Source organism: Pleurodeles waltl, chromosome 1_2 (genome assembly GCF_031143425.1).
Source record: "Pleurodeles waltl isolate 20211129_DDA chromosome 1_2, aPleWal1.hap1.20221129, whole genome shotgun sequence".
NCBI classification, from domain to species: domain Eukaryota; kingdom Metazoa; phylum Chordata; class Amphibia; order Caudata; family Salamandridae; genus Pleurodeles; species Pleurodeles waltl.
The window spans coordinates 182,419,613-182,446,665 of NC_090437.1; the positions used below are offsets into that span (position 1 = coordinate 182,419,613).

The 27,053-nt window shown below is 45.8% G+C and overlaps 1 protein-coding gene across 1 annotated transcript in view; it reads left to right on the forward strand.

The window, feature by feature from the left end:
• Positions 1-2,952: 2,952 nt before the first annotated feature.
• Positions 2,953-27,053, forward strand: part of SMU1 (SMU1 DNA replication regulator and spliceosomal factor) — a 415,488-nt gene continuing 391,387 nt past the window's right edge. Inside the window, exons 1-2 of the mRNA XM_069237463.1 lie at positions 2,953-3,079; positions 23,195-23,405. Of these exons, the coding sequence (XP_069093564.1) occupies positions 3,054-3,079; positions 23,195-23,405 (237 nt within the window). The 5' untranslated portion in view covers positions 2,953-3,053. The remainder of the gene's footprint in view (positions 3,080-23,194; positions 23,406-27,053) is intronic.

Genomic DNA, 27,053 nt, shown 5'->3' on the forward strand with positions numbered 1-27,053 from the left:
TCTGCAACCTCTACTTCGAATTCTAGCCACTGGAACTGCGACTGGACCCTCTAGGAACCGACAATCTGCATCCACAACGAAGACTCTGCTTGCAACATTGTTTCCACGGCTCCTTCCAGCTTCTCCAACATTTCCCCAGCTGTGCATCCTCTGAGGGTGGCACATCTTCAGTCTGCATGAGAAGGAGGAAGGAACCTCCCTTGGAGTGAAGGAGTCACTCTCCCGCATTGGCTGGCACCAACTGCAACGACAACCGGCTGCGTGGATCTCCTCTCATCCTAAGCTGTGTGGATCCTGCCTCATTTGTGGTGGTCTGGAGTAGTCCTCTTGGTCCTCTCTGCCAGCTGTCCAACTTTGGTGGAGGTAAGCCCTTGCCTTTCCACGGAGGACAATACCCCTGTGCACTGCATCACTTGCAGCTACCAAGGCATGTTGGTATCTCCTTCAAGGGATCTTCAGGCTCCGTGTACCCAGCCCCTAGCACTCCTTCCTGCGACGCACAGCCCTCTGCGTGCCTTCCCTGCGGCATGAGACCCTTCTCCAGTTGTGCGGCGTGCACTCCTCCGCAACTCATGGTTCCTCCTCCAATGGGTCACTTGTGGGGACGGCCTTTACTTCTGTGGACTCTCTGCCTTGCTCTCTGTGGGTTGAGTCCTACTGGAAGTTGCAGGTCCCCGGCAGCTCTACTTTTGCTTCACTGCGACTTCTGCCTTTGCCAAAGCTTGTTGGTGGCTTTTCCCTGCCACTGATCGACTGCAATCATCCATCTGGCGTGGGATGTCGACTGCATCCTCCAGGAACTCTCCACCGTCTCCAAGGCTGCATTGTTGACTGTCTTCATCCTACCGTCGCCCAACTCCTGCAACCACAGACAGTGGGTAGTGGCTCCAGCCCTCACTGGAAACTTCTGTGGCTTCTGGACTTGGTCCCCTTCTTCCACAGGTTTCTTGCAGTCTTGTCTGGGTGTTGCGTTATCTTATTTTTCTTCCTTTTGGGTGGTTTGGGGAATACCCAGTCACTTACTCCTTTCTTCCTGGTCGCTGGGAGGCACTGTGGTACTTACCTTTGGGGTTATCTAGGTCCTCCAGCTCCCCTCCATGCATCCCACTTACCTCAATGGGGGTCCTGCATTCGCATTCTATGTTTTTAGTATATTATTTGGGCTCCCCGTAGGGTCACTATATACTATTGCTATTTGCATTGGTTTCTATTGCTATGTATGCCTATTTGTGATTACTAGTGTACATATATAGTGTTTTTCTTGCCTCCTATTGGAGGGTTGCCTCTCTAGTACTTGTCTGTAACTGTGTCACTAAAATAAAGGACCGTTATTTTTGTAACACTGAGTGTTTTATTTTATGTGTGTAAGTGCTGTATGACTACAGTGGTATTGCATGAGCTTTGCATGTCTCCTAGATTAGACTTGGCTGCTCATCCACAGTTACCTCTAGAGAGCCTGGCTTCTAGACACTGCCTACACTGCACTAATAGAGAATACCTGGACCTGGTATAAGGTATCCACCACACACTATGCCAGCTTCCTACACAGTGATTAGGTAGTGATAGTGTAGGAAAGGATTCCCACTAGATAACGGCAAGAGGTATGGGTTATCTTTGCTGTTCAGTGCTCTAGTTACATAAGGCAGACATGGGGAAATTGTATGTAGGAGAACTGTGCCCTTTTTGTCAGGGCTGATGGTAGAGTCTGGCCTTTGCCATCTGGCGATGTCCTGCTAATTTTATCTTGGATGCAAAGGCCAGCCAAGGTGGCCATGATCACTGCCATTAAAAAAAAATGAGGAATGTATCAGGGGAAGTGAACGTCAAAAATCCATGTGGGGCCTAAAAGGAGAAAAGATGGTGAAAGGGAGTCTGTTTTCACCAAGGTGTTATATTAAGGTTCTAATCCTCAAGCAGTTTCTCTCCAGTTATGTTGTTCTATCAAGTGCTGCAGCTGACCTATTTTCAACCTTATCTGCACCTCTCTCACGACTGTCGGCATTCCTCTCTTCTTCCACCCACATAGTTACTCATCCTTCTGCCTACCTGTTGGACATATCTAAGACTTTCATCCAATTCCTCCCATCTCTTCTGTGTACTCTTGCATTGTCACTATCACCTGGACCAGAAGTGGCATGCTGATGTCCTGTGCCTGACCTAAGTAGCTGATGTTTTTCAGAGGAAAATGACTTCCTCGGCTTTCTATGTCTGTAGAAGTATGTGAATGGAGCAAAGTCCCAGTGGTGGGAGTCAATTAGGTTGAGGCCAATAGACAGTTTCCTCTCACAGAGTGCTTCTGGCATTTAATCTAATGCAATACACGCTGGGAGGCTTCATTGATGGCTTCGCAATACTAAGAAAGGTAGGTTTCTTGTTTCAAAATCTTGAGGGCTAAAACTCAATTGTAAAGGATGAATAACAAAATCAAATCATTTCCAGTTACTTTTGATATGCTTCTTTCAAAGGGAAATATTCTTTGAGAACAGCTTGCAAATTTTTCTGTTAACGGAAACTCTTCTGAACTAATAAATCCGAATAAAATAAGGGGCCACAAAAATTCGCAAAAAAAAAAAAATTATGTCCTACGAAATGTGCTTTTTTTGCTGCTGTATATACAAGACCGAGGCGCAATATTCTAGGGGGTCTGTCTGCCTAGTGGTGAGGGGGAAGATAGGCGTTGCATGTCCGTTGCCAAACTTGGCCACAGACATGAGTAATTTTTCAATTCCTTTATCCCATGCAGCTGCGGGACAACCAAGACTGAGCAGAACCTTCGCCCTGAACGTTACAATAACTTTAGCATTCGACGAGTCTTTCAACCTCTCCATTAGGTTAGCGCTCTAGTCCTTTAGTAAACCTCTCTGACTTAGACGCACGGGTGACCATAGAGACGTGCCTGCGGATTGCACTATAGTTGTAAGAAAGAGCGCCCGCATGTTTTCAGCGGAAGTAAGCCACCAAAGAGCGGAAGTTGTAAATCGATGCGCCGGAAGTTAGTCTCTGTTGTCGTTTCATTCTGAGCCTGTGGCACTGCTCCCACTGAAGGCTGCAACATGTCCATCGAAATCGAGTCATCGGAGTGAGTACTTTTTGGGGCTGCAGAAGGGTCCGTGGGTACAATATACTTTACTGTAGGCACACTTTGCTTTCGTTTCGGGAGGAGCCGGGGGTTGGAGGTCTGGTTTTAGTTAATGAGTACTTGCCCTGTTCCTTCTAAAGGTCCTTTGCACATTGACGATATGTCTAGCAGCACGTAGGGGCAGTGTATGTTTGCTTTATTATCGGCAGTTCCCACCATAATCACCCCACGCCACACGAGTGATGACCATTCACGCCCTAAGTCCTTTTACTTTCCCAGCTATCGGTATAGGACTGCAAATACTTGATTACATTTAAAACGGAACTGTAGTGTTCACTCATTCTTGTTATGGAACTTTACGACGACTTTTCATTGATTAGTCGGAACATATTCGGGGCTGTAGGCGTTTGGACATTTTCTCCACTATGGCCCGGCTTACACTTTGCAGTCTTGAATGTCGAACAACATTGTGTCAGCTTGCCTCATTCGACCAGTCCTGGCTTTTAACTGTTTACTATTCGAAGTGCAGACTATACCCCAGTACGTAAATTGTTGATAGCTGAAAAGCTAGGATCGTCAGCACCTGTCTCACAGGTCATATGTCTAATTGCCCCACCCTGTCTGTCACAGATAACCCGTTCCTGTAATCAAGTGTTCACTGCGTTTTGATAAAATAACTACACACAGTTAATATACACACTCTCTTAACTTTTCTGATCACATTCCATTCATTAGTTTGTGAAATGTACAGCAAGTGGACTATTCCATTGTTTCTACTAGTACACATGTGCCCCTCTCCTCACCACTGTTTTGGGATATGAATTAAAAAACAAAATTAATTCCTAAACTTTGTATCTTTTCTTGTTCTCGTATTAATTTCTGCTCCCATGTAATACAAGTATAGGCATATGCTGTGCCACTTGAGCCCATCCAGTCCGAATCTTCTTGCTTTGCTTCATGCATTCGCGTAATATATTTATGACAATTGCATGGAGTATGTGGTGTTTTTATATAGTGAACTTGGCCAACATGCTGCGGATTACTGTACTGGATAAAAAGTGAGGGTAGTGTCAATGAGAGATTGAAGGGTATGTCCATTCTATGTGTAGATGTGGACTGTTATGCCGTGATTTAGTTTTTTGTTATTATTAAAGAAGAGGTGTCTGTCCTGGTCTTTCCTGTACTGGAGGAGGGTTGATGCTGTCCTGATTGATCTGTAGATGTGGTTCCAGATCGTCTGAATATAAACGGAGATGGCTAATTCTCTTGGAGTTCCATCAGGTTGGGGTGCTGGGGAAATCTGTTTTCGAGTATATAAACCAAAGGCTCGTTCCACAAAGTGCTCATTGGGATTTAAAAACAAAAAAAACTGTTTGAGATGTGAGCTTGTTCACATTGTTTTTTTCAGTCAAGGCCCTGGGGAGTATCTTTTTGGGATGCACAGACCTTCACTCTTCGAGGAGGCATGGTTCACCGTAGGATCGTGCTGCACGTTGCCTTGGCGGTGTAATAGCCAGTGGTCTCCTTAATAGGGGCTCCTTGATGGATATATTTTTCTTGAGCATTTTCAGGTCCAAGTCGACCTTTGACACAAGTCCTAGTTATTAGCTGCTGAGAGGGGCTGTACTGTAGTGGTGCCCAACTGCCTGTGGATAACGAAAGACATGTTTTTAACATTCCATGGTAAGGTTAAACATATGAAAGCCCCCCCTGGGATTTACATGGACTGTTAATCCATGATGTGGTCGTCATGTTTTTTGCCTTAATTGTCCAGAAGGGGTCAGTGGCAATTCTTCATGGCCTTTAAAGTTGAACCCTATTCTCTGTGGCGACACTATTACTGAAAGATTCTCTTGTCCCAAAAATCTGAATATCATTGTCACTTCCATTAGAGTGATAGTTTTTTTACTAAAAAAAAAACAACGTAATTTTGTATGAAATTAGAGCCCTACGCCATCATCTGTTTGGGGATGCGGGATGTGGCACCATTCATTTCACACATTTGTGTACAGAGTGTGCTGCGGCCTGCCTATCTTCATGCTTCGCTGTTGAATGATCCGGCTCGGGTAGGCAGACACCCGGCACAGGCCTGGTTGCTGTTGGAAACGCCGAAAAAAAAGATCAGCATCAAATAGTCACTATCAAGGAGCCTTTTAGGTATTGCACAAGTCACCCAACGTGGAGCACCAGCTGATGATGAAGCATGCCACCGAGGTGGATGGGGGTCTGTGCAACCTGAAAAGGATACTCCTTTCCCTTTTGACACATACCTCCAGCTAAGTTATAAATGGCAACAGATGTTAGGGATTGACCATTAGAGAATGATCTAGTGCAGTTATTTTTTTGTCCCTTAAAACCAAGCACTCTTATCAGCATAATGCCTTTTATCGCCAGAGCTTTACCATCTCCCCCCCGCCCCCCCGCCCACTATCACTCAGGCCGTTAGAGAGGCCTGCCACAACCCCCCCCCCCTTTTAAAAGCTTAGACTTTTTTTTCTAAGCGACACTTTATGGAACATCACTTTCTATGTATCATTGAAGGGAGGATACCTGATCAATTCCTCTTGTACCCTCAGTTGGCCATATTTCTTCGAGCCTTTGAGGCATTTTGTGGCATGTAACCACCCTAAAAGGGGACCACTATGGAGTCTGAGAGGACCTGCAGAACAGCGTTGTCACTGGATTCTTGTGAGAATCAGAGGGCTTGAACAGCAATTAGTCACTTTGTGAGAGAAATGGATTCACTTTCTTCAGTAGAGCTACCTTATGGTAGTCGTTTTGGTATTCTTGGTGATGTTACTTGAGGGTAAAGGCTGTGCTTAGGGTGAATTTGAGGGATGTGGCATTAAATGAAAGTTGGGGTTCTGATCTGTCCAGGTTCCTGTAGTTGAGTCAGATGTTGCTCTTTGTGAACATTAGGAATTCTGTGTTGGTGGTGTTTAGCTCAGTTCTTGAATTTGAGTGTTCTCCATCATTGCTTCTTAACCTGTAGTTCAAGGATCCCTGGGGGGGGGCACAGGGCCTATTAAGAGGGTCTGCGACTGCTTTACAGAATTAAACAATATTGTAATTAATACATTAAAACTATTAATATATATACGTATTAAACAACAAAATTGAAAAGGTGAAAGCTTTTTATTTGATAGTGAATTAAGCAAAAAAAATCAATACTTGAGCATTTGTGTGGAGTATGTGTGTGTATTGTTTTTTGACCACTTGCATTGGTGAGTCTTATTTGATCAGGTCGAGCTATTTTTAAAACTTATTCATCATTTCTGGTGAGTTAATACTGAACAGGTGTTCTATTCTGTTGAAAAGCAGAGGGACAATAAAATATGCTTTTAAATATTGTTCTTATCACATTTGCTGTGTGTTCCCAGACAAAGGTCAAAAGTCAGTTTTTCTTACAATTAATTTTCCTTGTGACTGCAGAGTTCCAGGACTTTGTAAGGTGAACTCTGTGACCTGCTGCTTAGAATGTAAATGCTTAAGGATAAAAGGTGTGAAGTTTTTCATAACACACAACATTTAAATGACTAAGTCAACTGTGCAATCATTTCAACATATATTTCAGTGGTTGTGAAAGCCATTTTTTATATATGTGTAATGAAAAAAACATTTTAAAAGGGTGAAAACAAATCAGAATACTTTACGTGTTGATGTGCAAAGGATATGTTTTCTGAAACCCAGTTTTCAAAGATTGCTAATACACTATATAGTTTTATCAGTAAAGCTGCAAGTCAGTGGGGAGGTTTTTAGACATTTTTTGGAAAGTTACTGTGTGTAGATGACAATATGTTAGCACATCATGGTTTAGTAATATATTTATTAAAATTGAGTGTTTAAACAAACCGAGAAACATTCCTGCCCTGATGGCAATGTTGTTAGTCAACTAATATAAATCCTGGGTTATGTGGGCTAGATGTCATGGGTATGTGGGCTGGATTTTTGTGATGCATGCAGCAAAACTTATTCTACTTAAACAAAAGAGGTTTTTTTTGTACTGCAGAAATGTTGAGCTCACATATTTGAAGGTGCAATCATGTGAGAATGAAGAAAAAGTAGACTGTAAACTATGTGCCTAGGATCACACAATTTGAGACTCGTTTACGGCTCAAGTACATTACAGTTAGGTCGAGTAGATTATTTAAGTTACTCAACCTGCATGTCTAGTAACATTTTTATGATTTTTCGAGCCCTACAAGAATAAGAACTGCTGTGCTACATGCTTGGTGGCAATGTTGATAAATGCTTCTTTAATGTGTCGTCAACTTTTATATTACTTAAGGAGCAGCCAAATCTCATACAAAGTGCAGTAATTGGCCTTGAATAGGTTGATGTGAATTTTGAATGGAGACTAGCTCTTGGAAATGAATCACCTCGTGGTATTTAATAGTCAGAAGCAATGAGCGCACAAAGTGATGAAAGAGACTATTTTTTGTTTTTTTGTTTTTGTAAAGGAGAGGTAGATGTCTTGAGTACTTTGTCAGAGTCCTTATCATAAAAAGTGCCTGCCACTTTCAAAACTGGAGGTTTTTTTGTTCAAGTTTAGTATGTGTCCAATAGTACAGTACTAAATGTTGTTGCTATTTCATTTGTGGAAGAATAGGACAACTAAATCAGTGACTGTCCTTTGATGCATTTGTTGGACAGGAGGAAGGTGCTGAAAGTTCCCCAGGTGCTTTTACATACAGCCACTATAGTGAATGCTTCTTGTGGCATTTGATACTATTTGGCAATAGAAAATTTGATCATTTTCCAGGCCAGAATATAGTGAATGGCAATGAAAGAGTTAGGAGATGATGGTATGTCCGTTCATAATGGTGTCAAGATGGATCATAATAATTGGATATGGGAATGTACTGTGTAAGTCTGTGTTGCTCTACTTTAAACTAAGAGGAAACAATGCCAAATAATGCAGTACTCTTAGTCTGAGGACTACATTTATCAAGACACTTCCCAAATATCAAATAAAAGCACACAAAAATGTAAACATAAGTATTTAACTTGCATGCAGTGAAACACGTTTGGATGGTAAAATACTCATAGCAATTAAACACAACGCCATCAACAATGAATATATGCCTTGAGTATGTATATAGTTAAGCTAAATACCCAAGACTTATAATGCATCACTATGGGGGTTGAATTCCTTACCCTTGCCAGCATCAAACCGAGGAACGATTGAGGCAGGAGTTCTTTCCAACATGGGTCTCTTTCCCTGAACAGTGCAACCACTTTCAGACGAGCACCTTCCTCATTGCCAGATTTCCCCACCTTATATACATTAAACAAACTTAAGAGGCAGGTTTTAACAACCCCCTCTCCCCCCCTCTTCACCCCACAAGCCCCCCTTCGGTTATGAAATTGAACACGCAAAGGAATGGGCTCTGTCCTAGCGTGCATTCCAGAGACAGAGCTGTACTTTTGCTTGATGAAAACATTCCCAGGCTAGGACTTTCTTATCATGTCTACCTTCCACATCCTCCATGTTTTGTTCCAACAAGGTGTAACCCTGTCCTGCTGAGAAAAAACGTTTGGTGTGGAAAAACCTTGCTCCGCTGCTGTGACGGCACCTGAAGCTGAGCATAAAATGGAGTCAGTGGCCACAATGGAGTCAGTAGTCAAATACAGATAGCATTAGAGAGTCCAGAGGAATACAGCTGAATGTTCAGCTTTGGCATTTGACCTTAGTGCTGGGGAGATTGACCTAGCCTAGGATAGTTAAGAGAGTGGTGACATGCTGGAGTTAAAAATGCCAGTTATCACCTGTTAAGCTTCAGAAATGTACCTGTTTTAAAAGATTCAGTAGCAGAAATTCAGGTTTCTAGGGCTTGTTGTTGGTTTTGATTATTTGTGATGCAGGGGTACAGTTAGAATTACTGCTCTCCACTTATCTTCAGCCGGGTCCGAGGTTGGTGTTTAAAAGCACTTCGAACATGTGATCATTGCAGGACTGTTTACAAGAGTTTACATACATTGCAGAGAAAATAGTGAATTTTCCTTTGATGACATAGGACAGATAGACAGTTTTTTCTGTGAACGAGGGTAGAGGGGGATCTGCAGTGGGTAGGCCCCCAAATGGGCTGTCTGAGGATGGTAGGTTCTAATTGTTTATTATTATTATTATTTTTAGAAGACATTTGTGTTGGCTTGTGTGGGAAGTTGGCTCTGTATGCACTATTTCAAAGTAGGGAATAGTATGCACAGAGTCCAAGGGTTCCCCTTAGAGGTAAGATAGTGGCAAAAAGAGATAATACTAATGCTCTAATGCTCTATTTTGTGGTAGTGTGGCCGAGCAGTAGGCTTATCAAAGGAGTAGTGTTAAGCATTTGTTGTACATACACAAGCAATAAATGAGGAACACACACTCAGAGACAATTCCAGGCCAATAGGTTTTTGTATAGAAAAATATCTATTTTAAGAACCACAGGTTCAAGATTTACATGTAATACTTTAAATGAAAGGTATTGCAGGTAGGTACTTTAGTAACTTTGAATTAGCAAAATAGCATATATACTTTTCACATAAATCACATATAGCTATTTTAAAACTAGACACAGTGCAATTTTCAACAGTTACTGGGGGAGAGTAAGAGTTTGTTAGTTTTTGCAGGTAAGTAAACCACCTACGGGGTTCAAGTTTGGGTCCAAGGTAGCCCACCGCTGGGGGTTCCGAGCAACCCCAAAGTTACCACACCAGCAGCTTAGGGCCGGTCAGGTGCAGAGGTCAAAGTGGTGCCCAAAACGCATAGGCTTCAATGGAGAAGAGGGTGCCCCGGTTCCAGTCTGCCAGCAGGTAAGTACCCGCGTCTTCGGAGGGCAGACCAGGGGGGTTTTGTAGGGCACCGGGGGGACACAAGTCCACACAGAAAGTACACCCTCAGCGGCAGGGTGCAGTGTGCAAACAAGCGGCAGGTTTGTAATTGAAATCAATGGGAGACCAAGGGGTCTCTTCAGCGATGCAGGCAGGCAAGGGGGGGGGGGCTCCTCGGGGTAGCCACCACCTGGGCAAGGGAGAGGGCCTCCTCGGGGTCATGCCTGCACTGGAGTTCGGATCCTTCAGGTCCTGGGGGCTGCGGGTGCAGAGTCTTTACCAGGCGTCGGGATCTGAGGAGTGGTCAGGGGGAGTGTAAGGAAATGCCTCCTTGGCATGGTTGCCCCCTGACTTTTTGCCTTTGCTGATGCTATGTTTACAATTGAAAGTGTGCTGAGGCCTGCTAACCAGGCCCCAGCACCAGTGTTCTTTCCCTAACCTGTACTTTTGTGTCCACAATTGGCAGACCCTGGCATCCAGATAAGTCCCTTGTAACTGGTACTTCTAGTACCAAGGGCCCTGATGCCAAGGAAGGTCTCTAAGGGCTGCAGCATGTCTTATGCCACCCTGGAGACCTCTCACTCAGCACAGACACACTGCTTGCCAGCTTGTGTGTGCTAGTGAGAACAAAACGAGTAAGTCGACATGGCACTCCCCTCAGGGTGCCATGCCAGCCTCTCACTGCCTATGCAGTATAGGTAAGACACCCCTCTAGCAGGCCTTACAGCCCTAAGGCAGGGTGCACTATACCATAGGTGAGGGTACCAATGCATGAGCATGGTACCCCTACAGTGTCTAAACAAAACCTTAGACATTGTAAGTGCAGGGTAGCCATAAGAGTATATGGTCTGGGAGTCTGTCAAACACGAACTCCACAGCACCATAATGGCTACACTGAAAACTGGGAAGTTTGGTATCAAACTTCTCAGCACAATAAATGCACACTGATGCCAGTGTACATTTTATTGCAAAATACACCCCAGAGGGCACCTTAGAGGTGCCCCCTGAAACTTAACCGACTATCTGTGTAGGCTGACTAGTTCCAGCAGCCTGCCACACTAGAGACATGTTGCTGGCCCCATGGGGAGAGTGCCTTTGTCACTCTGAGGCCAGTAACAAAGCCTGCACTGGGTGGAGATGCTAACACCTCCCCCAGGCAGGAGCTGTAACACCTGGCGGTGAGCCTCAAAGGCTCACCCCTTTGTCACAGCACCGCAGGACACTCCAGCTAGTGGAGTTGCCCGCCCCCTCCGGCCCCGGCCCCCACTTTTGGCGGCAAGGCCGGAGAAAATAATGAGAATAACAAGGAGGAGTCACTGGCCAGTCAGGACAGCCCCTAAGGTGTCCTGAGCTGAGGTGACTCTAACTTTTAGAAATCCTCCATCTTGCAGATGGAGGATTCCCCCAATAGGGTTAGGATTGTGACCCCCTCCCCTTGGAGGAGGCACAAAGAGGGTGTACCCACCCTCAGGGCTAGTAGCCATTGGCTACTAACCCCCCAGACCTAAACACGCCCTTAAATTTAGTATTTAAGGGCTACCCTGAACCCTAGAAAATTAGATTCCTGCAACTACAAGAAGAAGGACTGCCTAGCTGAAAACCCCTGCAGAGGAAGACCAGAAGACGACAACTGCCTTGGCTCCAGAAACTCACCGGCCTGTCTCCTGCCTTCCAAAGATCCTGCTCCAGCGACGCCTTCCAAAGGGACCAGCGACCTCGACATCCTCTGAGGACTGCCCCTGCTTCGAAAAGACAAGAAACTCCCGAGGACAGCGGACCTGCTCCAAGAAAGGCTGCAACTTTGTTTCCAGCAGCCTTGAAAGAACCCTGCAAGCTCCCCGCAAGAAGCGTGAGACTTGCAACACTGCACCCGGCGACCCCGACTCGGCTGGTGGAGATCCAACACCTCAGGAGGGACCCCAGGACTACTCTGATACTGTGAGTACCAAAACCTGTCCCCCCTGAGCCCCCACAGCGCCGCCTGCAGAGGGAATCCCGAGGCTTCCCCTGACCGCGACTCTTTGAATCCTAAGTCCCGACGCCTGGGAGAGACCCTGCACCCGCAGCCCCCAGGACCTGAAGGACCGGACTTTCACTGGAGAAGTGACCCCCAGGAGTCCCTCTCCCTTGCCCAAGTGGAGGTTTCCCTGAGGAAGCCCCCCCTTGCCTGCCTGCAGCGCTGAAGAGATCCGTTGATCTCCCATAGACTAACACTACAAACCCGACGCTTGTTCTAACACTGCACCCGGCTGCCCCCGCGCCGCTGAGGGTGAAATTCCTGTGTGGGCTTGTGTCCCCCCCCTGGTGCCCTACAAAACCCCCCTGGTCTGCCCTCCGAAGACGCGGGTACTTACCTGCTGGCAGACTGGAACCGGGGCACCCCCTTCTCCATTGAAGCCTATGCGTTTTGGGCACCACTTTGAACTCTGCACCTGACCGGCCCTGAGCTGCTGGTGTGGTGACTTTGGGGTTGCTCTGAACCCCCAACGGTGGGCTACCTTGGACCAAGAACTGAACCCTGTAAGTGTCTTACTTACCTGGTAAAACTAACAAAAACTTACCTCCCCCAGGAACTGTGAAAACTGCACTAAGTGTCCACTTTTAAAACAGCTATTTGTCAATAACTTGAAAAGTATACATGCAATTTTTATGATTTAAAGTTCCTAAAGTACTTACCTGCAATACCTTTCGAATGAGATATTACATGTAGAATTTGAACCTGTGGTTCTTAAAATAAACTAAGAAAAGATATTTTTCTATAACAAAACCTATTGGCTGGATTTGTCTCTGAGTGTGTGTACCTCATTTATTGTCTGTGTATGTACAACAAATGCTTAACACTACTCCTTGGATAAGCCTACTGCTCGACCACACTACCACAAAATAGAGCATTAGTATTATCTCTTTTTACCACTATTTTACCTCTAAGGGGAACCCTTGGACTCGGTGCATGCTATTCCTTACTTTGAAATAGCACATACAGAGCCAACTTCCTACATTGGTGGCTGCGGTGGGATACAAGACTTTGCATTTGCTGGACTACTCAGCCAATACCTGATCACACGACAAATTCCAAAATTGTCATTAGAAATTGATTTTTGCAATTTGAAAAGTTTTCTAAATTCTTAAAAGACCTGCTAGGGCCTTGTGTTAGATCCTGTTTAGCATTTCTTTTAGAGTTTAAAAGTTTGTAAAAGTTTGAATTAGATTCTAGAACCAGTTGTAGATTCTTAAAAAGTATTCCAACTTTTAGAAGCAAAATGTCTAGCACAGATGTGACTGTGGTGGAACTCGACACCACACCTTACCTCCATCTTAAGATGAGGGAGCTAAGGTCACTCTGTAAAATAAAGAAAATAAAAATGGGCCCCAAACCTACCAAAGTACAGCTCCAGGAGCTTTTGGCAGAGTTTGAAAAGGCCAACCCCTCTGAGGGTGGCAACTCAGAGGAAGAGGATAGTGACTTGGAGGAAAATTCCCCCCTACCAGTCCTAACTAGAGAGAACAGGGTCCCTCAAACCCTGACTCCAAAAATAATAGTCAGAGATGCTGGTTCCCTCACAGGAGAGACCAACACCTCTGAAATCACTGAGGATAACTCCAGTGAAGAGGACATCCAGTTAGCCAGGATGGCCAAAAGATTGGCTTTGGAAAGACAGATCCTAGCCATAGAGAGGGAAAGACAAGAGATGGGCCTAGGACCCATCAATGGTGGCAGCAACATAAATAGGGTCAGAGATTCTCCTGACATGTTGAAAATCCCTAAAGGGATTGTAACTAAATATGAAGATGGTGATGACATCACCAAATGGTTCACAGCTTTTGAGAGGGCTTGTGTAACCAGAAAAGTGAACAGATCTCACTGGGGTGCTCTCCTTTGGGAAATGTTCACAGGAAAGTGTAGGGATAGACTCCTCACACTCTCTGGACAAGATGCAGAATCTTATGACCTCATGAAGGGTACCCTGATTGAGGGCTTTGGATTCTCCACTGAGGAGTATAGGATTAGATTCAGGGGGGCTCAAAAATCCTCGAGCCAGACCTGGGTTGACTTTGTAGACTACTCAGTGAAAACACTAGATGGTTGGATTCCAGGCAGTGGTGTAAGTAATTATGATGGGCTGTACAATTTATTTGTGAAAGAACACCTATTAAGTAATTGTTTCAATGATAAACTGCATCAGCATCTGGTAGACCTAGGACCAATTTTTCCCCAAGAATTGGGAAAGAAGGCGGACCATTGGGTCAAGACAAGGGTGTCCAAGACTTCAACAGGGGGTGACCAAAAGAAAGGGGTCACAAAGACTCCCCAGGGGAAGGGTGATGAGACAACCAAAACTAAAAATAGTAAAGAGTCTTCTACAGGCCCCCAAAAACCTGCACAGGAGGGTGGGCCCAGAGCCTCCTCACAAAACAATGGGTACAAGGGTAAAAACTTTGATCCCAAAAAGGCCTGGTGTCATAGCTGTAAACAGCATGGACACCAAACTGGAGACAAGGCCTGTCCCAAGAAAGGTTCCACTCCAAACTCCCATCCAGGTAACACTGGTATGGCTAGTCTCCAAGTGGGATCAACAGTGTGCCCAGAGCAAATCAGGGTCCACACTGAAGCTACTCTAGTTTCTGAGGGTGGGGTGGATTTAGCCACACTAGCTGTCTGGCCGCCTAACATGCAAAAATACAGACAGCAACTCTTAATTAATGGGACTAGAATAGAGGGCCTGAGGGATACAGGTGCCAGTGTCACCATGGTGACAGAAAAACTGGTTTCCCCTGGCCAATACCTGACTGGAAAAACTTACACAGTCACCAACGCTGACAATCAGAGAAAAGCACATCCCATGGCAATGGTTACTTTAGAATGGGGAGGGGTCAATGGCCTGAAACAGGTGGTGGTCTCCTCAAATATCCCAGTGGACTGTCTGCTTGGAAATGACCTGGAGTCCTCAGCATGGGCTGAGGTAGAACTAAAAACCCATGCAGCAATGCTGGGTATCCCTGAACTGGTGTGTGTGAAAACAAGAGCACAATGCAAGGCACAGGGTGAACAAGTAGAGCTGGAGTCTGGAAGAATGGCCCAGCCTACCAAGAGAACAGGAAAGTCAGTTGGGAAACCAACTGCAACACAGCAAAAGAAAGGGAACCTCTCTTCTCAGGAAGAAGTTCTGCCCTCTGAGGGAACTGAGCCTTTGGAGCTTGAACCTTATCAGGTTGAGCTCTTAGGCCCAGGGGGACCCTCAAGGGAGGAGCTGTGTAAGGGACAAGAAACCTGTCCCTCTCTTGAAGGCCTTAGGCAGCAAGCTGCTGAAGAGTCCAAGGGCAAGAAAAATGGAACACATAGGGTCTATTGGGAAGATGGACTCCTGTACACTGAGGCCAGAGACCCCAAACCTGGTGCCACTAGGAGAGTGGTAGTGCCTCAGCTGTTCAGAGAGTTCATCCTAACATTGGCCCATGACATTCCCCTTGCTGGACATTTGGGACAAACCAAGACGTGGGAGAGGCTAGTCAACCACTTCTACTGGCCCAATATGTCCAACATGGTTAAGGAGTTTTGCCTCTCCTGCCCCACCTGTCAATCCAGTGGTAAGACAGGTGGGCACCCAAAGGCCCCCCTCATTCCACTTCCAGTGGTGGGGGTCCCCTTTGAAAGAGTGGGTGTGGACATAGTTGGTCCACTGGAACCTCCCACAGCCTCAGGAAATATGTATATCCTGGTAGTAGTGGATCATGCTACCAGGTATCCTGAAGCTATTCCCCTTAGGTCGACTACTGCCCCTGCAGTAGCCAAGGCCCTCATTGGTATCTTTACCAGAGTGGGTTTCCCTAAGGAGGTGGTGTCTGACAGAGGTACCAACTTCATGTCAGCATACCTAAAACACATGTGGAATGAGTGTGGAGTGACTTACAAATTCACTACACCATACCATCCACAAACTAATGGCTTGGTTGAGAGATTCAACAAGACATTAAAAGGCATGATCATGGGGCTCCCAGAAAAACTCAAAAGGAGATGGGATGTCCTCTTGCCATGTCTGCTTTTCGCTTACAGAGAGGTGCCACAGAAGGGAGTAGGATTCTCACCCTTTGAACTTCTGTTTGGTCATCCTGTAAGGGGACCACTTGCTCTTGTTAAAGAAGGCTGGGAGAGACCTCTCCATGAGCCTAAACAAGACATAGTGGACTATGTACTTGGCCTTCGCTCTAGAATGGCAGAGTACATGGAAAAGGCAACCAAAAACCTTGAGGCCATCCAACAGCTCCAGAAGTTTTGGTATGACCAAAAGGCTGCACTGGTTGAGTTCCAACCAGGGCAGAAAGTCTGGGTTCTGGAGCCTGTGGCTCCCAGGGCACTCCAGGACAAATGGAGTGGCCCTTACCCAGTGCTAGAAAGGAGGAGTCGGGTCACCTACTTGGTGGACCTGGGCACAAGCAGGAGCCCCAAGAGGGTGATCCATGTGAACCGCCTTAAACTCTTCCATGACAGGGCTGATGTGAATCTGTTGATGGTAACAGATGAGGATCAGGAGGCAGAGAGTGAACCTCTCCCTGATCTTCTATCATCAGACCCAAAAGATGGCACAGTAGATGGAGTGATCTACTCAGACACCCTCTCTGGCCAACAGCAAGCTGATTGTAGGAGAGTCCTACAACAGTTTCCTGAACTCTTCTCCTTAACCCCTGGTCAGACACACCTGTGTACCCATGATGTGGACACAGGAGACAGCATGCCTGTCAAAAACAAAATCTTTAGACAGTCTGACCATGTTAAGGAAAGCATCAAGGTGGAAGTCCACAAGATGCTGGAATTGGGAGTAATTGAGCGCTCTGACAGCCCCTGGGCTAGCCCAGTGGTCTTAGTCCCCAAACCTCACACCAAAGATGGAAAGAAAGAGATGAGGTTTTGTGTGGACTACAGAGGGCTCAACTCTGTCACCAAGACAGATGCTCATCCAATTCCAAGAGCTGATGAGCTCATAGACAAATTAGGTGCTGCCAAATTCTTAAGTACCTTTGACTTGACAGCAGGGTACTGGCAAATAAAAATGGCACCTGGAGCAAAAGAGAAAACAGCATTCTCCACACCTGATGGGCATTATCAGTTTACTGTTATGCCCTTTGGTTTAAAGAATGCCCCTGCCACCTTCCAAAGGTTGGTGAATCAAGTCCTTGCTGGCTTGGAGTCCTTTAGCACAGCTTATCTTGATGATATTGCTGTCTTTAGCTCCACCTGGCAGGATCACCTGGTCCACCTGAAGAAGGTTTTGAAGGCTCTGCAATCTGCAGGCCTCTCTATCAAGGCATCCAAATGCCAGATAGGGCAGGGAACTGTGGTTTACTTGGGCCACCTTGTAGGTGGAGGCCAAGTTCAGCCACTCCAACCCAAGATCCAGACTATTCTGGACTGGGTAGCTCCAAAAACCCAGACTCAAGTCCGGGCATTCCTTGGCTTGACTGGGTATTACAGGAGGTTTGTGAAGGGATATGGATCCATTGTGACAGCCCTCACTGAACTCACCTCCAAGAAAATGCCCAAGAAAGTGAACTGGACTGTGGAATGCCAACAGGCCTTTGACACCCTGAAACAAGCAATGTGCTCAACACCAGTTCTAAAAGCTCCAGATTATTCTAAGCAGTTCATTGTGCAGACTGATGCCTCTGAACATGGGATAGGGGCAGTTTTGTCCCAAACAAATGATGATGGCCTTGACCAGCCTGTTGCTTTCATTAGCAGGAGGTTACTCCCCAGGGAGCAGCGTTGGAGTGCCATTGAGAGGGAGGCCTTTGCTGTGGTTTGGTCCCTGAAGAAGCTGAGACCATACCTCTTTGGGACTCACTTCCTAGTTCAAACTGACCACAGACCTCTCAAATGGCTGATGCAAATGAAAGGTGAAAATCCTAAACTGTTGAGGTGGTCCATCTCCCTACAGGGAATGGACTTTATAGTGGAACACAGACCTGGGACTGCCCATGCCAATGCAGATGGCCTTTCCAGGTTCTTCCACTTAGAAAATGAAGACTCTCTTGGGAAAGGTTAGTCTCATCCTCTTTCGTTTGGGGGGGGGTTGTGTAAGGAAATGCCTCCTTGGCATGGTTGCCCCCTGACTTTTTGCCTTTGCTGATGCTATGTTTACAATTGAAAGTGTGCTGAGGCCTGCTAACCAGGCCCCAGCACCAGTGTTCTTTCCCTAACCTGTACTTTTGTGTCCACAATTGGCAGACCCTGGCATCCAGATAAGTCCCTTGTAACTGGTACTTCTAGTACCAAGGGCCCTGATGCCAAGGAAGGTCTCTAAGGGCTGCAGCATGTCTTATGCCACCCTGGAGACCTCTCACTCAGCACAGACACACTGCTTGCCAGCTTGTGTGTGCTAGTGAGAACAAAACGAGTAAGTCGACATGGCACTCCCCTCAGGGTGCCATGCCAGCCTCTCACTGCCTATGCAGTATAGGTAAGACACCCCTCTAGCAGGCCTTACAGCCCTAAGGCAGGGTGCACTATACCATAGGTGAGGGTACCAATGCATGAGCATGGTACCCCTACAGTGTCTAAACAAAACCTTAGACATTGTAAGTGCAGGGTAGCCATAAGAGTATATGGTCTGGGAGTCTGTCAAACACGAACTCCACAGCACCATAATGGCTACACTGAAAACTGGGAAGTTTGGTATCAAACTTCTCAGCACAATAAATGCACACTGATGCCAGTGTACATTTTATTGCAAAATACACCCCAGAGGGCACCTTAGAGGTGCCCCCTGAAACTTAACCGACTATCTGTGTAGGCTGACTAGTTCCAGCAGCCTGCCACACTAGAGACATGTTGCTGGCCCCATGGGGAGAGTGCCTTTGTCACTCTGAGGCCAGTAACAAAGCCTGCACTGGGTGGAGATGCTAACACCTCCCCCCAGGCAGGAGCTGTAACACCTGGCGGTGAGCCTCAAAGGCTCACCCCTTTGTCACAGCACCGCAGGACACTCCAGCTAGTGGAGTTGCCCGCCCCCTCCGGCCCCCACTTTTGGCGGCAAGGCCGGAGAAAATAATGAGAATAACAAGGAGGAGTCACTGGCCAGTCAGGACAGCCCCTAAGGTGTCCTGAGCTGAGGTGACTCTAACTTTTAGAAATCCTCCATCTTGCAGATGGAGGATTCCCCCAATAGGGTTAGGATTGTGACCCCCTCCCCTTGGGAGGAGGCACAAAGAGGGTGTACCCACCCTCAGGGCTAGTAGCCATTGGCTACTAACCCCCCAGACCTAAACACGCCCTTAAATTTAGTATTTAAGGGCTACCCTGAACCCTAGAAAATTAGATTCCTGCAACTACAAGAAGAAGGACTGCCTAGCTGAAAACCCCTGCAGAGGAAGACCAGAAGACGACAACTGCCTTGGCTCCAGAAACTCACCGGCCTGTCTCCTGCCTTCCAAAGATCCTGCTCCAGCGACGCCTTCCAAAGGGACCAGCGACCTCGACATCCTCTGAGGACTGCCCCTGCTTCGAAAAGACAAGAAACTCCCGAGGACAGCGGACCTGCTCCAAGAAAGGCTGCAACTTTGTTTCCAGCAGCCTTGAAAGAACCCTGCAAGCTCCCCGCAAGAAGCGTGAGACTTGCAACACTGCACCCGGCGACCCCGACTCGGCTGGTGGAGATCCAACACCTCAGGAGGGACCCCAGGACTACTCTGATACTGTGAGTACCAAAACCTGTCCCCCCTGAGCCCCCACAGCGCCGCCTGCAGAGGGAATCCCGAGGCTTCCCCTGACCGCGACTCTTTAAATCCTAAGTCCCGACGCCTGGGAGAGACCCTGCACCCGCAGCCCCCAGGACCTGAAGGACCGGACTTTCACTGGAGAAGTGACCCCCAGGAGTCCCTCTCCCTTGCCCAAGTGGAGGTTTCCCCGAGGAAGCCCCCCCTTGCCTGCCTGCAGCGCTGAAGAGATCCGTTGATCTCCCATAGACTAACACTACAAACCCGACGCTTGTTCGAACACTGCACCCGGCTGCCCCCGCGCCGCTGAGGGTGAAATTCCTGTGTGGGCTTGGGTTCCCCCCCCGGTGCCCTACAAAACCCCCCTGGTCTGCCCTCCGAAGACGCGGGTACTTACCTGCTGGCAGACTGGAACCGGGGCACCCCCTTCTCCATTGAAGCCTATGCGTTTTGGGCACCACTTTGAACTCTGCACCTGACCGGCCCTGAGCTGCTGGTGTGGTGACTTTGGGGTTGCTCTGAACCCCCAACGGTGGGCTACCTTGGACCAAGAACTGAACCCTGTAAGTGTCTTACTTACCTGGTAAAACTAACAAAAACTTACCTCCCCCAGGAACTGTGAAAACTGCACTAAGTGTCCACTTTTAAAACAGCTATTTGTCAATAACTTGAAAAGTATACATGCAATTTTTATGATTTAAAGTTCCTAAAGTACTTACCTGCAATACCTTTCGAATGAGATATTACATGTAGAATTTGAACCTGTGGTTCTTAAAATAAACTAAGAAAAGATATTTTTCTATAACAAAAACTATTGGCTGGATTTGTCTCTGAGTGTGTGTACCTCATTTATTGTCTATGTGTATGTACAACAAATGCTTAACACTACTCCTTGGATAAGCCTACTGCTCGACCACACTACCACAAAATAGAGCATTAGTATTATCTCTTTTTACCACTATTTTACCTCTAAGGGGAACCCTTGGACTCGGTGCATGCTATTCCTTACTTTGAAATAGCACATACAGAGCCAACTTCCTACAGGGAGCCTCGGGATTCCTTCTGCAGGCGTCGCTGTGGGGGCTCAGGGGGGTCAACTCTGGCTACTCACGGTCTCGCAGTCGCCGGGGAGTCCTCCCTGAAGTGATTGTTCTCCACAAGTCGAGCCGGGGGCGTCGGGTGTAGAGTGCCAAGTCTCACGCTTCCGGCGGGAAACGCAAGTTGTTTCTAAGTTGCTTCTTTGTAGCAGAGTCGCAGTCTTGGGTGAACAGAGCCGCTGTCCTCGGGAGTTCTTGGTCCTTCTAGATGCAGGGCAGTCCTCTGAGGCTTCAGAGGTCGCTGGTCCCTGGGAAGAGCGTCGCTGGAGCAGTGTCTTTAGAAGTGGGGAGACAGGCCGGTAGAGCTGGGGCCAAAGCAGTTGGTGTCTCCGTCTTCTCTGCAGGGTCTTTCAGCTTAGCAGTCCTCTTCTTTGGTTGCAGGAATCTATCTTGCTGTGTTCTGGGAGCCCCTAAATACTCGATTTAGGGGTGTGTTTAGGTCTGGGAGGGCAGTAGCCAATGGCTACTGTCCTTGAGGGTTGGTACACCCTCTTTGTGCCTCCTCCCTGAGGGGAGGGGGGCACATCCCTAATCCTATTGGGGGAATCCTCCATCTGCAAGATGGAGGATTTCTAAAAGTCAGAGTCACCTCAGCTCAGGACACCTTAGGGGCTGTCCTTATTGGCCAGTGACTCCTCCTTGTTTTTCTCATTATCTCCCGTGTACTTGCCGCCAAAAGTGGGGGCTGTGTGCAGGGGGTGGGCATCTCCACTATCTGGAGTGCCCTGGGGCATTGTAACACAAAGCCTGAGCCTTTGAGGCTCACTGCTAGGTGTTACAGTTCCTGCAGGGGGGAGGTGTGAAGCACCTCCACCCAGAGCAGGCTTTTGTTTCTGTCCTCGGAGAGCACAAAGGCCCTCACCACATGGGGTCAGAAACTTGTCTCTCAGCAGCCAGGCTGGCACAGACCAGTCAGTCCTGCACTGACAATTGGGTAAAATACAGGGGGCATCTCTTTTTTAAAATAAATCCAACACTGGCATCAGTGTGGGTTTATTATTCTGAGAAGTTTGATACTAAACTTCCCAGTATTCAGTGTAGCCATTATGGAGCTGTGGAGTTCGTTTTTGACAGACTCCCAGACCATATACTCTTATGGCTACCCTGCACTTACAATGTCTAAGGTTGTGCTTAGACACTGTAGGGGCATAGTGCTCATGCACCTATGCCCTCACCTGTGGTATAGTGCACCCTGCGTTAGGGCTGTAAGACCTGCTAGAGGGTTGACTTACCTATGCCACAGGCAGTGTGAGGTTGGCATGGCACCCTGAGGGGAGTGCCATGTCGACTTAGTCATTTTCTCCCCACCAGCACACACAAGCTGGCAAGCAGTGTGTCTGTGCTGAGTGAGGGGTCCCTAGGGTGGCATAAGACATGCTACAGCCCTTAGAGACCTTCCCTGGCATCAGGGCCCTTGGTACCAGGGGTACCAGTTACAAGGGACTTACCTGGGTGCCAGGGTTGTGCCAATTGTGGAGACAACGGTACATTTTAGGTGAAAGAACACTGGTGCTGGTGCCTGGTTAGCAGGGTCCCAGCACACTTCTCAGTCAAGTCCGCATCAGTATCAGGCAAAACATGGGGGGTAACTGCAACAGGGAGCCATTTCTTTACAGCTTGTATCGTGGTAGCTGGAGTTTTCTTTCATAAAAGGACTGGTTTATGATAGTTATGGATCATATCAAGATGTTCATGTGCTCTTTCAGGGTTTTTATTCCTAGGATGTACTTTGATGAAAAGGTGTCCTGTAGTCATCTGCAGATGTATGTATGATTAGAGTTCTGTGTGAAAAGAGAAAATGACTATTTAGTTTTCCTAGGGCCTAGTTGAAGGTGTGTCCACTTGAGGGTCTGATATTACGTTTTTGCTGTTGTGACACAAGTCCTTTTCAGGTCTAGGAAAATAATTGTTGTCCTGCTTTTCTTGCCTGCTCTTTGCTTTTCCTTCAACGGACATGGCATTTATATTTGCCTAGTGATGGCGCTGAATGCTATTTAAGCTTTGTCAGACACGCAAAAGATTTTGGGAGGAATGCTTGCAAATAATTTAAACCACTGGCAATCGTTCTGGGTATCATTTTGTGCCATTGTTTTTCCACCCACTGTGCTACACTCGAGAGTCCAGCACTATTCAGATCAGTAAAAACCTTGCTCCTCTTTGGATCAGTCCCTCCTGAACTTCCAGACAAGACCCACTCCAGAAATATTTGCTCCTTGGAACACTTTATTCTACGGCTGATAAGATTTGTTGCCAGTGGTAGAAGATTTTCTTTCATGTAGCATACAATATAATTCAGTATATTCAATTAGTGTGCAGTTATACCAACACCATAATTTTATTCTCGTTCTGGAGCAGTAGAAATGCCTGCTGCTGCTAGAAATATTTTAATGTTTTCCTTTTACAAGTCAAACTTGCAAGATTTTTTTAATTTTTGAAATTAATGAATACTATTCGAACAAGACCAATTAATAAAGTCCGTTTTTCTTTTTTTCAGTGTTATACGTCTTATGATGCAGTACCTCAAGGAGAATGGCTTGCATCGAACTCTTGCCACACTACAAGAGGAAACAACTGTGTCTTTGAATACTGTGGACAGTATAGAGAGCTTTGTAGCGGATATCAACAGTGGTCATTGGGACACAGTACTACAGGCCATACAGTCACTGAAACTGCCAGATAAAACACTGATAGATCTGTATGAACAGGTGTGGTGCTTCAGTGATAAGCATATCTTTCCTACAACTGATGTTTATATGTATTTTTACAGTGTGTGTAAATGTTTAATAGTGATGTTTTTTGCATTTATGTTTAAATCACTTAGCTCACATCCTCTTCATAGGTTCAAGCATGAAGAAAAGTAAATAGGGGTATTTGTTTCCTCAGTGATGTTCAGGATCCTAGTGTACAAATGTGAAAGAGTGGCCCAATTTTAAACCTACCTTAAACCTGCACTTTATTGCATCCTGTTTCAGGCTTGCATAGTTAAATGTTTGAGACCAAACATTCGAAAACAGCTGATTACTGTAACAATCAGATATGAATCCATCTTCTGTATTTTTTAAAGAAATTTAAAGGGTGGCTGATTGAGAAGGTTTCTTCTGAGTAATCTTGACCTACTCCTGACGTTGGTGTGACCTGTGAATATCTGGGAGTAGAATATTGTCGTTCGAGAAGCCTTATGAATCCTGTTGTCAGAAAGATTGTCAGTCTCCCCAACAAAGTTGCTTTTTTCTTTTGGTAGTAGTGGAACATGTATGCAACTCTTTCTGTTTCCAAGCTGCTTTTCCTTACCATTTGCACAGTGATCATTAGAATGGGTTTCCCACAAAGGTTGCAAAACAAAGAGCCACTTTAAATGGAAGCATACATGCATATGTATGCTCAACTCAACTCTAGGTTTTATGTGCAGTAGTTTTGTAGTGACAATTTAGTGCTGTACAAAACACACCTTCCCCTCAAAGCACAGTCCATCACCACATCATATTTCCTGCACATATTGTAGACGGAAGACTGCTAAAATCTGTCCTTCTGTTCGTTCCTTTTTTAGGTGAAGTCTGTTTTCAGCATCTACTCCTCTCCTTGGCTGGGGCAACCATACTTCATTCATTTCACCACCGAGTGCACCAACACATCTAGCAATACACAAGTTGTAACAGTAACATTCTTCTGTCTATGTTCTGACTTAAATCCCACATCATAAAGTTATTTGCCCTCAAGAGCTTGCATTTGTAAGAGTGTTTAATACTTTGACACAGTAAAGTACAAGATAGACTCAAGTTTTTGCTGTGTGGTTTACAAGAGCAGTTTAAATGCTTGCGGGTATTTATTTGTAGTAAGCAGGTTGGTCAAGTATCTACAGGGAGTGCAGAATTATTAGGCAAATGAGTATTTTGACCACATCATCCTCTTTATGCATGTTGTCCTACTCCAAGCTGTATAGGCTCGAAAGCCTACTACCAATTAAGCATATTAGGTGATGTGCATCTCTGTAATGAGAAGGGGTGTGGTCTAATGACATCAACACCCTATATCCGGTGTGCATAATTATTAGGCAACTTCCTTTCCTTTGGCAAAATGGGTCAAAAGAAGGACTTGACAGGCTCAGAAAAGTCAAAAATAGTGAGATATCATGCAGAGGGATGCAGCACTCTTAAAATTGCAAAGCTTCTGAAGCGTGATCATCGAACAATCAAGCGTTTCATTCAAAATAGTCAACAGGGTCGCAAGAAGCGTGTGGAAAAACCAAGGCGCAAAATAACTGCCCATGAACTGAGAAAAGTCAAGCGTGCAGCTGCCACGATGCCACTTGCCACCAGTTTGGCCATATTTCAGAGCTGCAACATCACTGGAGTGCCCAAAAGCACAAGGTGTGCAATACTCAGAGACATGGCCAAGGTAAGAAAGGCTGAAAGACGACCACCACTGAACAAGACACACAAGCTGAAACGTCAAGACTGGGCCAAGAAATATCTCAAGACTGATTTTTCTAAGGTTTTATGGACTGATGAAATGAGAGTGAGTCTTGATGGGCCAGATGGATGGGCCCGTGGCTGGATTGGTAAAGGGCAGAGAGCTCCAGTCCGACTCAGACGCCAGCAAGGTGGAGGTGGAGTACTGGTTTGGGCTGGTATCATCAAAGATGAGCTTGTGGGGCCTTTTCGGGTTGAGGATGGAGTCAAGCTCAACTCCCAGTCCTACTGCCAGTTCCTGGAAGACACCTTCTTCAAGCAGTGGTACAGGAAGAAGTCTGCATCCTTCAAGAAAAACATGATTTTCATGCAGGACAATGCTCCATCACACGCGTCCAAGTACTCCACAGCGTGGCTGGCAAGAAAGGGTACAAAAGAAGGAAATCTAATGACATGGCCTCCTTGTTCACCTGATCTGAACCCCATTGAGAACCTGTGGTCCATCATCAAATGTGAGATTTACAAGGAGGGAAAACAGTACACCTCTCTGAACAGTGTCTGGGAGGCTGTGGTTGCTGCTGCACGCAATGTTGATGGTGAACAGATCAAAACACTGACAGAATCCATGGATGGCAGGCTTTTGAGTGTCCTTGCAAAGAAAGGTGGCTATATTGGTCACTGATTTGTTTTTGTTTTGTTTTTGAATGTCAGAAATGTATATTTGTGAATGTTGAGATGTTATATTGGTTTCACTGGTAATAATAAATAATTGAAATGGGTATATATATTTTTTGTTAAGTTGCCTAATAATTATGCACAGTAATAGTCACCTGCACACACAGATATCCCCCTAACATAGCTAAAACTAAAAACAAACTAAAAACTACTTCCAAAAATATTCAGCTTTGATATTAATGAGTTTTTTGGGTTCATTGAGAACATGGTTGTTGTTCAATAATAAAATTAATCCTCAAAAATACAACTTGCCTAATAATTCTGCACTCCCTGTATTGAGTAATGGTCCTTTAATTAATCCAGAAATGGTATTATGTAGAGAACAAGGAGTGTACATGGCTTCCCTGTTTCTTAGGCAGAAAGGGTAAAGACATGAGACCTGGCTAGAGCTGTTCTTTTGAGTAACTTTTTTTAATGCTTTCTGGTCAAAATTCCCATTGTTTTGTACTTTGCAAAATGTCATTTTTAATTTGTTTGATAACCGCTTTCTACTGTGATGTTTGATTTTGATTGTATCTGTTTTAATATAGACTAAGTTGCACTATTCAGTGTCATTGGTTCACTTAGAATGATGATGACAACATGAAGAGCTATCTTCTAAATCGGTACCTTTCATTTGATTCATTGAAGTGCCTTTTTTAAGGTCTCACGTAGCTGCCTCAGTACGAAAGACCTGCGTAAACTTTCAGTTGGCATATATCTTGCCCCATGGCTCATCATTCATTGGCTTTATTATTACTCATTTGTTGACTTCTTGATGGCTTGCATTTTTCTTCCTTCATTTGTCCCACTCTTGCAAAATAGCCTCTTTAACTTCCTTCTGGGTAGCTGACTTTTATCATAACATTGGCTACTTTTATTTAGTCAACCACATTTTTCTTTTTCGTTAAGTACTTCATAAGAGCACTTATGTTTTCCAACTCTCTCCTGCTTGTGTTTCTTCTTCCAGCAGATACTCATCTCCTGCACTTACTTTTGCTCTGTCCCTCATGTGCTCCTTTCTCAGTCTCTCTCTCTCTCGTGTGCTTTCCCCACCCCTTACTCTGTGTTACTCTATCCCTCGTGTGCTTCTGCCACACCCCTGTATTGCCCTCTTCCATGAATACTGCTGCTTTTCTGTGACTCCCCAACCTCTTCCCCGCCAATCCTCTCCTCAATCGATTTCATAAGTCACGTTGGCCTTTTTTATATTGTTCTGTCACACTATAA